Here is a 14,211-nt window from a genome sequence, read left to right on the forward strand (position 1 = left end):
AGCTCTCTCTGGGCCAGGTCAAAAGAACTGAATCAGTCTGACAATTATGAGAAAAAAGGAAGAAATGAGCAGAAAATGACAGGTGTGTAAATTTCTTATAAGAAATAAAGGAAAAAACCATCATTGGATTAACCCAATGGTTCACAAATCTGAACAAACATTATAATTTCTTAGGCACGCCTTCAAAATGCAGAGTCCTAAGTCCTCTGGTCCTTAAAGGTTCTTACTGCACAGGCCTAAAATATTATGATGTTCAGCCAAATTTGGGAAATACCAGATTATATTTCAGGTTAATTGATTAGCTTCTTTAGTACAACTTATAGAATATTATCAATTATCTCATGAAGTAGGACTGTGAAACTGCTAGTTTAGAAAAAAATACAAAATACATAACCGTGTATCTTTGTACAACAAATAATATATGGAAATGTCTGGAAATATTTTTAAAACCAAAAACCTAAAGTAAGTGATACCATTTCTTTAAATATGTAAAGGGATTTCAAAAAAATACATAATTGTGCTTTCAAGTTTTCAAATTAAAAATGTAGAAATTATGCCTCATAATGATACTATAAAAAAGACACTGGTTTTTATTTTCAGAAAGTTAAATCTTTTCACCATAACTGAAGGAATTGCATGATAGATTAAATATTATCAGCATTTTTCAACATTTTCCATTAATGCTTTTAACTACAGCCACATAGCTAAGTATTTTGAATTCTACAAACATAGCCATCAGCAGTCAAAGACTCACAAATATTTATGTTAACTTCTTTAACAGAATGTGGGATGAAACACTAGCAAAATAGTTTATAAAATTTATCTGGATTTCATGATGATTTGAGTCTGTGGAACTCCAGAATTCACAGAAGAAATTATATCTGTGAATTTATTTTTTAACAAATGAAAATCTGTTTTTGTATATCATTTAGAAAATGGTTATAACAGCTTTCTTGTAAGGAATTAACCCCCACTTCCAAAAAAAGATATCCTACTATGTCTAATGCAAGATGCAAAAAAGAATGGCTTACAAATATTTGCTGAGCAGCCAAGGGCATCATTGTTTCCTCTTCAATATGGACTTCCCAAATCAAGATGTTTTTCAGGTTAAAATCAGATTAAGAGTTAATGAAGAATTATACCCTTAAATTAAGAACTTCAGCTTTAGATTAAAAAATAAAAATAATTTATGATTATAACAATAGTTTTAAAATATGTGGCTTTGGGAGTAAATCTTGATTCACTGCTTCCTTCTTACAGCTTTTTCTTTGCTTCCTTACTACAAGACAATCCATTGTTATTGTGAGGACAATTTCTGATTCAGTTCCAATGCTCTTGTATCTCCGTGAGTTTCAGCATTTTTTACCAACACCTGTGGGAAATCACAAACAGAAATGCTTGTACTCAGATTTTTGTTACTGAAGTGTTATGATTAATAGTGGGATTTGATGGAATCTAATATTAACAGCATCTACATTTAGTTCCCAAAATGACTACTTTATGTATAAAACTGTCCAAATGACAACGCTCCCTTTATTACAACCATAGCTTGGGATCTAGGCATAGGTTTTAGGCTTTAACAAGAATCTTTCCATAATTTTCACAAATTCAACAAAGTAGAAGATGATCATTCAATTACTACAATATTTTTGGTTGTTCACTGTGAACTTCTGTGAAGGACCTGAGAAGTTAACACACCCAGCCACAGTTTCTTAACCTTGCCAGAAAACTCAGGGGTCCTAGTTCAGAGATAAAGCCTTAGTGACTACAGTCTGGCAAGTGGCATAAGCATAAACTTACTGGCATCCATTCCCTTTGCCCTCTGAGCTCACAAGGCAGCATGACTGAATGACTGTAGTCTACAACCTACACAATGGGTTGCATTAAAAGAGAGGGATCCTGGCCCTAGGAGACTCAAATTTTTTATAACAGATGGTCTAATATAATTAAATTCCTATGCTTTGCCCTGGAAGGAGATACCACTTCTATCTCTTAAGGCTGTTTACTACATAAACATTCCTGAAAATATATTCTGGAACAAAGAGTAGTTAGGTCCCCTGTTCACAGGATGTTTAGAGATACAACGGATCCGTGGTAAACATTTATACATACTCTACCTTTTGGTTTACAATATATTTACTCTAAAACCTTTCTCCAAGCATTACTTTTTTTATTATTTCTCTAATAGAATGTTTTACCAAAAGGCAAATAGTATTTCAAATGCTGTTGGAACTGAAAAAGCTTTTTGCTAATTTACACTGTGTTTCTAAATTGTTAGTTATAAGAATCTTAAACCTGTACATTGTTATATACTCTTCCTCTTTCAAAACAATTTTAGATATATAGATTTTACATACTAAGAAACCAGAGCCATTCTATCAGGAATAAAAATTATCACATGCATTTTATTAAAAAGAAGAGGTAAAACAAATATTTTTTAAGATACTATGAACATCCCAGTAGGTTATTTTTGACATTGTTTTACTTTTTTTTTTTTTGTGGGTCTGGGGATAAAACCCAGGGGCATTCGACCTCCGAGCTACAGCCCCTGCCCTATTTTTTATCCTTTATTTTGAAACCGGGTCTCACTGAGTTGCAGAGGGCCTCACTAAGTAGCTGAGGCCAGCAAACCGCGATCCTCCGGTCTCAGCCTCCTGAATGCTGGGATTACAAGTGTGTGCCACCACGCCCGGCTCTTACTTTATTTTTATTTAAAATGTTCATGTACTTTTATTGGTGTATTGCAATCATACATCATAATGAAGGTAAGAGTAATAGACATACATACACACAGCACTTGATGAGCTTTCATCCCCACCCCTGTTCTCATCTCTCTCCCATTCCTTCCCCCTAAATTATATTAAGAATGCCCTTGATAATTTTGTATATATACATAGAATCAAAATAAGTATTTCCTTTATCAATTCTCTTCTAGGCCCCACCATACTCCCCTGAACCCCTCCATCACTCCACTGAGGTTTCTGCTTTATATGGAATCCCTCTCCTATTCCAATTTCTCTCCAGCCTCTACATATGAGAGAAAACAAAGAACGCTTCACTTTCTGTGACTGGCGAATTTCACTAGCTTAATTCCCTAGATCCATCCCTTTCCTGCAAATGACATAATTTTGTTGTTCTTTTGTTTTGTATATTTTTATTGGTGCATTATAGTCTCCCAGCATAATGTAAAAGCTAGGGAGTAATTTGGATACCAGAGAGACTTCAGATAATGGAGGAGAAACTTCAGTGGAGCCAGGGAGTGGTCCAGGGGAAAAGCGGGACGTTGCGTACATAGGTGAGAATACAAACGCCAATCTCAATATCCTGTATGGCGAGGGGGAGGAGTGGGGAGGAGCCAGGGCAAAGCCTACCAAGTGCTGGGTGCATGTGTGTCACTATCATCCCAGTAGATTCTATGACTTCTAACCCCATCTTTTCTACCTATTTGTTTCCATTTCAAGAGCTTCTAAAAATACAATTAACATCTAGCATCTTTATCTTTTTCATATTCTACAAAGCACATTAGGAGCATGTGTTATCTATAAACCAATGGTTCTCAGATTATACCCCAGGGATGGGCTGACAATGTCTCCAAAAAGGGTATTGGGAAGGACAGCATTACTACTGTCTAGTAGTTAGCAGCCAGAGTGCTGCTAAACATCCAGCACTGCACAAAACAGCACTCACGCCAGGAAGGAACTGTCCAGTCTAAAATCTTGATTGTCCAACAAAGAATTATCCAGTTCAAAATCTCAATAATGCTGAGGTTGAGAACTCTGGATTTTTTGTTTTGTTTTGTTTTTTGCGGGTCTGGAGATGGAACCCAGGGGCATTCTACCTCCGAGCTATACCCCCTGCCCTATTTTGTATTCCTTATTTTGAAACAGGGTCTCACTAAGTTGCAGAGGGGCTCACTAAGTAGCTGTGAGGCTGTCCACGAACCGTGATCATCTTGTCTCAGCCTCTTGAATGCTGGGATTACAAGCGTGCGCCACCACGCCTGGCTCGAGAGCTCCGGATTAAATGGATCATAAAGGATGTATCATACCACTAGTTCAGGGAAAGAGAACTACCAACTCATGAATCGTTTTCCCTTTGACTTAGTGCTTTGGCATTTTTATTTAGACTTCTCTTTTGCTAAAACATCTTATCTGTTCATTCCTAAAGATATAATAAAAGTAAACAAAGGGAGTGTACGTAAGTCATTCCTTTCTGGCTAAGAAAGGAGAATGTTTATTCCTGGTACTGCCTCAGTTTGAGTTTAAGTGGGCACACATTTGCACTGCTACAAGCTTCACTAGATACAGCCTTTAGACCAGCGCCTCTCAACGTTCTACAACCTAAGTACATATAATGAATGACTTCAACTTGTGTTGTTCTTTTTTCACAGAAAAAATAGTGCTAATTACACAAGCTCCCCAAGATTCACTTAAGAAAGCTTATAAGAACACATTGAGGAGAGGGCCACGTGAGGGTAGTGATGCCAGATGACAGAAAGTACAAAACCAAAACGTCTGGGTTCAATCCCAGTATCTCTCATACACACACACACAAAAAAAACCCAAAAACAAAAAACAAAAAACAATGCCTTACTTCAATAAGCTCATAGTCATTTTTGGCATACAGGTGTCTCAGTAGGTACCAACGTGCAGCTGACACAATAGATTTGGGATACCCAGGCTGATTCACCACTCTCTCCAAAAGTCGCCGTGTCTCTCTGGGGAAAAATATATTTCCACTAAGTCTAAAGCATGTAAATTAACGTGAAATATTTTATATGCCAGTCTCATATATATCATTATCTTTCTTATTCTTTTGAAGACATTATACATTACTTCTTTGATATTTAGATGATAATAAAGGTACCAATAATGATTAATATTTATTAAGTGTTTATAATGTACTGGGTCCTATGCTAGTGTTTTTCACATGTGGCAATACTTAGTATTCATAACCTCATTAGGTAGGTCACTCTTATTTCTACTGCAGATAAGCTCAAGACTCATTCCAAGTTAGAAAGGAAGATCGCTATTTTATAAGTTCCTTTGGGTATCCTACCTCTATAATTTTTTTGAAAGTAGGCATAAAGTAAATAAATCAATAATGCAACAATATATATAATGGAACAAGAAATCATATACACAGCCTCTAGTGTAGATGTTAACATATTTCAAGGATGTGTACAATATATTAGTTCATAGTAACAAGCTGATTTAAAGTTACATTTTCATTTTTTCCTTTCCTAACTTACTAATATTTATGACTCTGAAAACTTTTGTAATAGTAGAAAGAAAATGAATAACTACTAGCTTCAGGCCTGCTAAATAAAAGAATATTAAAAGTAGCAGCAGGTTTGAAACAGGAACTAAAAGAACTTATCTTGAAGAAGCTTTGGCACAAATAATACTGTAGTAAACACACTGTTTTTTCTTAGACTGTACTGAGTTGTATTTTTGGAAGCATTATAATTATGGGAATTGTTAACAAGATTACAGAAGCAAGGGGGCTGGTTCTGTAAATCACCCATAATGTGTATCAGCAAGATGAGTTCACTAGAAAATTCAAAGACTAGAACATTTTCTGGTGAAACAAGTCACACACAAAAATGGCTCAAAAGAAATGAATATCAATGAATAGTGCTGAAATTGCTGACTAGCCATAGGATCTTCCTTCTTCCTTCATCTCTATTTTTAATGTGATTTTTGCACATATTTATATGTATTAAGTTTTATTTTTACAATACTTACCATTTTGATGTTTGTTCTTAAATCACTGTTCTATTTACAGTTCCCTTTTATTATACCTAGATATTATTTTAAGAATTTTAAAATACTTGACTGTTTTTTCATCAATATGGCCTCCAGGTATTTTGACCCCAACCCTAACCTCCAATAAAAATATTGGTAAACTTTTCATATTTTAATCTGTACAACCTTTGGATTTTCCAGATATAAAATCATATTATTTGCAAATAATATATCTGTCTTTTAAATATTTATTACTTCTTAATCACAGTTCATTGCACTTTATTGAATTAGCAAGAATTTCTAGCCAGGCCCATGGTGGTGGTACATGCCTGTCTGTAATCCCAGTACTTGGGAGGCTGAGACAAGAGATAAGCAGGTTTGAGGACAGTATCAGCAAGTAATGATACTCTCATCAATCTAGTGAGACCTTGTTTAAAAAAAAAAAAAAAATAGGGCTGGGGGTGTAGCTTGGAGGTAGAATGTCCATAGGTTCAACCCCAAGACCAAAAAAAAGAGGAAGTACTTCTATTAAGGTAGGCTTGAATTTGCTTCTTTCTGGTTTTATATCTAGAATCCACATCAGATGGTTGGGTTACCCTACATCAGTTTGGGGAGAAACTCCAAGGACTTCTATATTTTAAATGCTGTCAGGACAGATTTCTCATATTTGCATGTGTGTACCAAATTAATTTTTAAACAAATACTTTTATTTTCCTTAGTAGAGCATTAGAATGAGCCATTATAGAATAGATAAAAAATATAAAGTAACCTCAAAGTTTGGTAAGCTAGTTTGTTAAACTAATTATATATCTTTCCTTGATTGTTTCTTAAGAAGGTTCAAAAGTGAAAAAAAACTTTTCCAAGAGAGAAAAAACAGAGATTCTTCATACCTTGCCCCCATTTTGCGGTTGAATTGTAACAAAGCTTGTAAGAAAACAGCCAGTGGACAAAAACAAAGTTTCAAGGCCTCAGTGGTAGCCTCTTGAACCAAGGATGGCCAGTGATCATTGGGAATATTAGCCTGCAAAAATAGAAACATAATTCAAAGTTCTTGACACATTTAAAGTATGCAATTCAACACAACTGCTAAAAATTATTTGAAATCTCATCTCTGCCCTTAAGGAGGTACAAAACAGGAGAGCTTGAAAAAGAGAAAGTTCTCAAAAAGAAGGTATCATTTTTAAAAGACTAAAATTTCTGTTAAAAAAAAATGCAGCATTATACCATATAGGTGAGTAGAAGCTATCAGTTAGTAAGCCTTTGGTCTACCAAAAAACTCAATTTAACATGACTCTAACAAGTAGTGATAAATAAAAAGTTCTTCTCTTTTTTTTTCTTTTTGGTACTGAGGATGGAACTCCGGGCATTCTAACTCCGAGCTAAACCCCCAGCCCTGTTTTTTATTCTTTATCTTGAAACAGGGTCCCACTGAGTTGCAAAGGACTTCACTAGGTAGTTGAGGCTAGGCACAAACCACCATCTTCCTGTCTCAGCCTCCTGAATTACAAGTGTGCACCACCACACCTGGCTTCCATTATTCAAATGTGGACGAAAGCATGAAATAAAACATTTTAATAAAATCACAACATAGACAGTATAAAGCAGATGAGAGAGAAAAAATAAATAAAAGTTTAAAGTTATCAATACTAAAAACTTAAACATTTTCACTCATGGGAGAAATGATTATGTATATTACTTAGGTTACAAACTAGATTTATAGTACATACTTACTCAAAAAAAACATGCTTAAGTATCACCTAAAAAAAAACACCAGTAACTAAAAATAAATTCTGAGTTATATAAGAAAAAATGTACTAAATTTTTTTCATTAAAAACTTCAAACTAGCCAGGTGTGGTGGCGCACGCTTGTAATCCCGGTACTTGGGAGGCTGAGAAAGGATGATCACAGGTTTGTGGCTAGACTCGGGTAATTAGTGAAGCCCTCTGCAACTTAGTGAGGCCTGTTTCAAAATAAAAAAATAAAAACAATATGGCTGGGGATGTAGCTCGTGGTAGAATGTCCCTGGGTTCAATCCCCAGTACCCCCCCACACACAAAAAAACCCCTTCAAATTATAAACAAGATTTAATTACAAGCATCCATTATATGCATTTGAATAAAGTCAGTATGAGTCAACATATAGTCGATTTTACATTGTAATGTAAAAATCAATATAATAAGTCAACACACAGTTCATTTCAAACACTAAATTGCAAAAAAAAAAAATGTTAGAGCAATATTCTCTGACTGCAGTGTTGGCAATAGAAATTTGTGTAATCAGGGAGAAGAAACAAGGAATTTATTTATTTATTTATTTTTTTTTTGGGGTGGTACTGGGGTTCCTGGAAGCCTCCTGTTTCAACCTCTCATGTACTGTGATTACTAGTGTGCGCCACCATGCCCAGCTTGTCTTCTACTTTTCAACATTCGGATCTTCATGCAAAGGTAGTATGTGTACCCTTTCCCTAATCCCCTCCCTCTCGGGCTCAGGTGTGGCTCCAGACAGCAGTAAACGGCTTGTTCCTTCCCAACACTTCCAGCTTTTCTTACTAATTTTGGTTTCAAATCTCTGGAAACTTCAGAAGTGTCTACTTGACTGGTAGCACAATAGATGGTTAAGTTTTCTAGGCTCTTTTAATCATGATGGCTTCATTAGAGACTCCCAGCTTCATGGGTAACTACTCATCTGCAGATCCAGCTATACTACCTGCAGAGTCCAGTGCTAAGTAAAAGCACAGGGCCTTTTGTTAAACATTAATAAGAATTACAAGAGCCGAGCATAGTGAACCATGAATGTGATCCCATACTTGAGAGGCTGAGACAAGAGGATTGCAGGTTTGAGATCAGCCTCTACAACTTAGTGAGGCTATCAGCAACTTAGCAAGGCCATTTCAAAAAGTAAAATAAGGGGTTCAGGTAAAATAAGTGCCTCTGGGTTCAATTCCTAGCACCACACACACACAAATTTCAAGATGGGGATTACAGAGCATTAAACCACGTGTGGAGCACTTATAATAGTGACTAGCACAGACTACTATATGAATTGCTGTTATAACTATTATTATTTTGTTTTATTCATGATCAGACATAATTTCCTACCTTTAAAATATGCAAATAATATTTCTTTTATTTATTTATTTATTTATTTTTGCAGTACTAGGGATGGAACCCAGGGGCATTCTACCTCCGAGCTATACCCCAGTCCTAGTTTTTATTCTTTATTTTGAAACAGGGTCTCATTGAGTTGGAAAGGGCCTTACTAAGTAGCTGAGGCTGTCTGTGAAACGTGATCCTCCTATCTCAGCCTCAAGTGCTGGGATTACAAGGGTGAGCCACCATGCCACACCTGCAAATAATATTTCTAAGTTACAAATATTAAGTTAGGCTAAAATTGTGTCTGTCTCTCTTGTTCACACACTCAAGAACATGTTACAGATATGACTTCTAGAGCTCATAGTTTTCCAAGGTAGTAAAGACCTTTGTTAAATATAAATATGAAACAAAAAAAGAAAACATTCGGTAACCTGCAATTATTATTACCACTGTTTCTTTGCATCCAAATCAGCTCAGATTAGCTCACATTATTATTTGATCATTCATTCAGAATGTGTATATTGAGGCTATCCTGTGTACACGCAGCAGTAAAGCAAGTAAGGATGCCAACAGATGGTGCCTAACCTAAGGAGCTCTTGGAACATTCTATATAACAGCACCAATGCTAAAAAAAGAGTCTTAATTCTTATGTTTCCTTGTCAAAATACCTAGTTAAAGCAAGTAAACCATATTCAGGGCCTGTCGAGCACAATCTCTTCAGACTTCATAAAATAGAAAGAATGACAGTTTATCTTTTAATTATAAAAGTAATTGCATATGATAAAAATTCAATTACTATCAAAAGATATGAAATAAAAATTCTCCTTTACCATGCCATAAAAGCCTCAGTATTACTATCAAACGTAATTGCCATCACATTTCATATGCTCTTTTCTATATAATTATGTCTTTCTATGCACTAAGCGTATATACACAGAAACACACTGGCATATCTAGATATATATCCTTAAATATAATACCTCATATACACTCAAATAGGATATCACACACTGTTTTGCAGCCTGCCTTTACCCATACTCAAACACTGGCCCTGTAGAATTTTCCCAACTAGCACATAAGACTTTCAGATTAATATATATAAATTAATATCAAGAAAGAGAATGCCAAGTCATAAGTTACTAGAAATCAAAAAATATATCATAATAGATAACCAACTATAATGTTAAATATTGGCATTTTTGTCCCACAGATGAGCAGCTGAGTTTAATTTTAATTTAAATCATCAAGAAACAAGAATGTATATTCTGCTATAATTCAATATTTAAAATCATAATCTTAGCTTTTTTCCAATCAATGATGATGTTCTGGTGTGCTTTATCAACTTACATTACTCATAGGTCTCCCAAAAGCCTCAAAGTCTACCAAGAGGCCAAAATAGAACGCAATGAAACCTCAGAAACTCCATGAAATGACACTAGTGAAAGGCTTTCACATTCAAGAAAAATAAAACAATCAATTTTTCATAATTATAACATAAACTTACCATACAGATTTCTAGAGCAAGCAGTGCTAGTTTCAACAGACTTGAGAGCTTCCCACTCCAACTGCCCTGTTGGGATGCCACTTGTAGACTCTTTCTGTAACACATCTCTGCAGCACCCATCATTCCTTGAGACTGATACACCTGTGCCAGCCACTAAAGAACAGAAAGAGAGAAAGATGCAGAGCACTCAAGTTTAGTAAACAGGTTGGCTACCCACTCCCAGAAAATCCAGTAAAAGCTTTATCAGTAAATTCCATGCTCAAAATGCAACAATTTCAGGCCAAGTAAGGGGTAGTCATAGTGCCCATTCTATCAGCAATAGCTTACTAGCTGTATCTAGTCTGAAGTCTAAAAGTCTCCCACCATGGCAAGTTAGAAATAAAACTAAAATGCAATGTTAAAACTGAAAAATCAGGTAAATATTAACCAAAAGAAAGTTTATGCTGGTGTGTTAATATTCAACAAAGTAAACTCTAAGAAATAGTAAGAGATAAGATAGAATATTTCATAATTTAACATACATACTTCTTTATTTGTATATCCTAATAACACAGAATTCAAAAACAGAAGTTGACACAAATAAAAGAAAGAACAAGCTGGGTGTGGTAGCACATGCTTGTAATCCCAGCATTTGAGAGGCTGAGACAGGAGGATTGCAGTTCATGGACAGCCTCATCTACCTAATGAGGCTTTTGCAACTCAGAGATCCTGTTTAAAAATAAAGAATAAAGCCGGGCGTGGTGGTGCGTGCTTGTAATTCCCGCGCTAGGGAGGTGGAGACAGGAGGATAGCACAAGTTTGAAGCCAGCCGTGCTAGCTTAAGAGACCCTGTTTCCAAATAAAATATAAAATAGGTCTGGGAGTGTAGCCCGGAGGTAGAAGGGTTCCATCCCCAGTAACACACACACACACACACACACACACACAAAAAAAAAAAAAAAAAAAAAAAAATAGGGGTGTAGCTCAGAGGTAGAATGCCCCTGGGTTCCATCCCCAGTACTACAAAAAATTCCAGAATCACAGCTGGGAGCTTTTAACACATTTATCTCAGCAATGATAAAAGAAACAGAAATAAAATACATATTCAATAAAAATACAGATTTAAAGTTTGATTAAAATGATGTATTTAGGAAACTATATTCAATGACTACAGAATATATATTCTATGCAAGTACACATGCAACATTTACCAAAGTTGACCAATTGTTGGATCAAAAACAAATCACAACAAATTAAAAAGGACTGAAATCATTTGAAGTGTGTTCTGATTAGGTGTAACCAAACCTGAAACTGATAACATGAAAACATCTAAAAAGTCCTCCATATATGAAAATTAGTAGAAAAAAATGCCAGTGGAAATTAGTAAATCGTTTCAATGAACAATGAGAGCACTAGATAAAATCTTGCAGGGTGCATATATTAAGAATAACAAAGAAATTAATCACATGTAAATAAAATATGAGGTTCAATGAAACATGCCTATAATCCCAGCTACTCAGGAGGCTAGGGCAGGATTGTGCCTCAAGGGCAACCTCAGCATCTTAAAGACAGCCTATCTCAAAATGAAATAAAAAAGGCTGACTGATACTGTAGTTCAGTGATAGAGTATATCATGAGCAATTTTATGCCAATAAATTTGAAATTGATATGTACTGGAAAAATACTTTGCAACTCACCAATCATAAAGAAACATGAAATCTTATTAGGCCTAAAAATATTAAGACAGTTTAGTTTAAAATTCTCCCATAAACAAAATTCCTGGCCTAAATTGCTTCAATAGTGAATCCTTCCAAATAGTAATGCAACTCTTATACAAACTCAGAAAACAACAATAAAAAAGAAAATATGCACACAGAAAACAATACATAACAATTACCTTATGAAAATATAAACTACAGCTCAATTTCTCTCATGAATATAGGCATAAAAATTCTAAACAATACATTAACAAAAAGTTGCCATCAGCCGGGCATGACGGTGAACACTTGTAATCCCCGTGCTTGGGAGGCGGAGACAGGAGGATCGCGCAGGTTCTAAACCAGCCTCGCTGGCTTAAGAGACCTTGTTTCCAAATAAAAATTTGAAAAATAGGTCTGGGAGTGTAGTCCGGAGGTAGAAGGGTTTCCAGGAACCCCAGTACCACCAAAAAAAAAAAAGTTGCCATCAATACATAAAAAGCAAAATACATTATGAACAAGTAGGGTTTATTCCAAGAATGCAAGCTTAACATTTGAAAATCAATGTAATCTACTACATTACTAGAATAAAAAGACCATTCTAATATATATTTTCAAATTTTTTGAAAAAATTCAATATCCATCTATATAAAAAAGCAATCTTAATAAATCCAGAAAAGAGAATTTTTTTTATTTTTTATTTTTTTTGGTGGTACTGGGGTTCCTGGAAACCCTTCTACCTCCGGGTTATACTCCCAGACCTATTTTATATTTTCATTTGGAAACAGGGTCTCTTAAGCCAGCGAGGAGGCTAGCTTCGAACCAGCATGATCTTCCTGTCTCCGCCTCCCAAGCATGGGGATCACAAGCATGGGCCACCACGCCCAGCTGAGAATTTTATTAATCTGGTAAAATATCATAAAACCTATAGTGAACAACATACTTAAATGAAATGGTAAATTATTTCTACTCTAAGAATATGACAAAAATGTTTACTTATTACCAATTTTAATTTATATTGTATTACAGCCGGGCGTGGTGGTGCACACTTGTAATCCCAGCATTCAGGAGGCTGAGAAGGGAGGATAGGGGTTCACAGACAGCCTCAGCTACTTAGAGAGGTTCTCCGCAACTTAGTGAGACCCTGTTTCAAAATAAAGAATAAAAAATAGGTCAGGGGGTATAGCTCAGAGGTGGAATTCTCCTGAGTTCCATCCCCAGACCCACACACACAAAAAAATATTGTATTAGAGGTTCTAGACAGTACAATAAGGTAAGAAAAAATTTAATATGTAAATACTGAGAAGAAAAAGTAACACTTCATTATTTAAAAGGGCCTAATTTCCTATGTGCAAAATCTCAAACCATTCCAAAGAATAAGTGAATTTAGCAAGGTTGTTGAAGAACCAATACATAAAAATTAAATGCATTTCTAAATGTTAAAAACTAATATACAAAGATCATTCTTTTTTTTTTTTTTTTTTTTTTTGGTGGTACTGGGGTTCCTGGAAGCCCTTCTACCTCTGGGCTACACTCCCAGACCTATTTTTTATATTTTTATTTGGAAACAGGGTCTCTTAAGCCAGAGTGGCTGGCTTCAAACCAGCCGCAATCTTCCTGTCTCCACCTCCCAAGCACAGGGATTACAAGTGTGCGCCACCATGCCTGGCAAAGATCATTCTTTTCTTGTGGAAATATACATGCACACATCACCCAATTAGCCTTTATCCAATCCCCATCCATTCCCTCCCACTCCTTCATTCTCATGCTTGATTTAGTGATTGACTTTGATATGTTGTTTAAGTACATCATGTACTTTAAAGAGTTTTCATCTCCCCCCCCTCCCATCCCCTCAGATAGGTTACCTTAATTGCTCCTCTATAGGGCCCCTTCTTCAACTAGAGTTCCTATTACCCATTTTTCTCCCTAGTTTTTGTATATTAGGGAAAGCATCTGATTTCTTATTTCTTGTGACATTTCTCTGTAGATGCCATAAATCTGTTCTCCTTTATGGCAGGGTAAAATTCCATTGTGTACATATCCCATAGTTTTGTAATCCACTCATCTGTTAATGGACAACTTGGCTGGTCCCATAGTTTGGGAATGATGAGTTGTGAATCTATAAACATAGATACTCATACATTGGTTTGGTAGTTTGGTTTTCAATTTTTTGGGTAGATACCCATAGGTG

General features: G+C 35.5%; 1 protein-coding gene across 1 annotated transcript in view; it reads right to left on the minus strand.

The window, feature by feature from the left end:
• Positions 1 to 1,297: 1,297 nt before the first annotated feature.
• Positions 1,298 to 14,211, minus strand: part of SKIC3 (SKI3 subunit of superkiller complex) — a gene marked incomplete at both ends in the record, with an annotated part of 81,716 nt that continues 68,802 nt past the window's right edge. The window contains 4 exons of the mRNA XM_080694113.1: positions 1,298 to 1,372; positions 4,594 to 4,717; positions 6,638 to 6,768; positions 10,345 to 10,497. Of these exons, the coding sequence (XP_080550239.1) occupies positions 1,298 to 1,372; positions 4,594 to 4,717; positions 6,638 to 6,768; positions 10,345 to 10,497 (483 nt within the window). The remainder of the gene's footprint in view (positions 1,373 to 4,593; positions 4,718 to 6,637; positions 6,769 to 10,344; positions 10,498 to 14,211) is intronic.

The sequence above is a fragment of the Muscardinus avellanarius genome (genome assembly GCF_963383645.1).
Source record: "Muscardinus avellanarius genome assembly, chromosome: 1".
In the NCBI taxonomy this organism is placed as follows: domain Eukaryota; kingdom Metazoa; phylum Chordata; class Mammalia; order Rodentia; family Gliridae; genus Muscardinus; species Muscardinus avellanarius.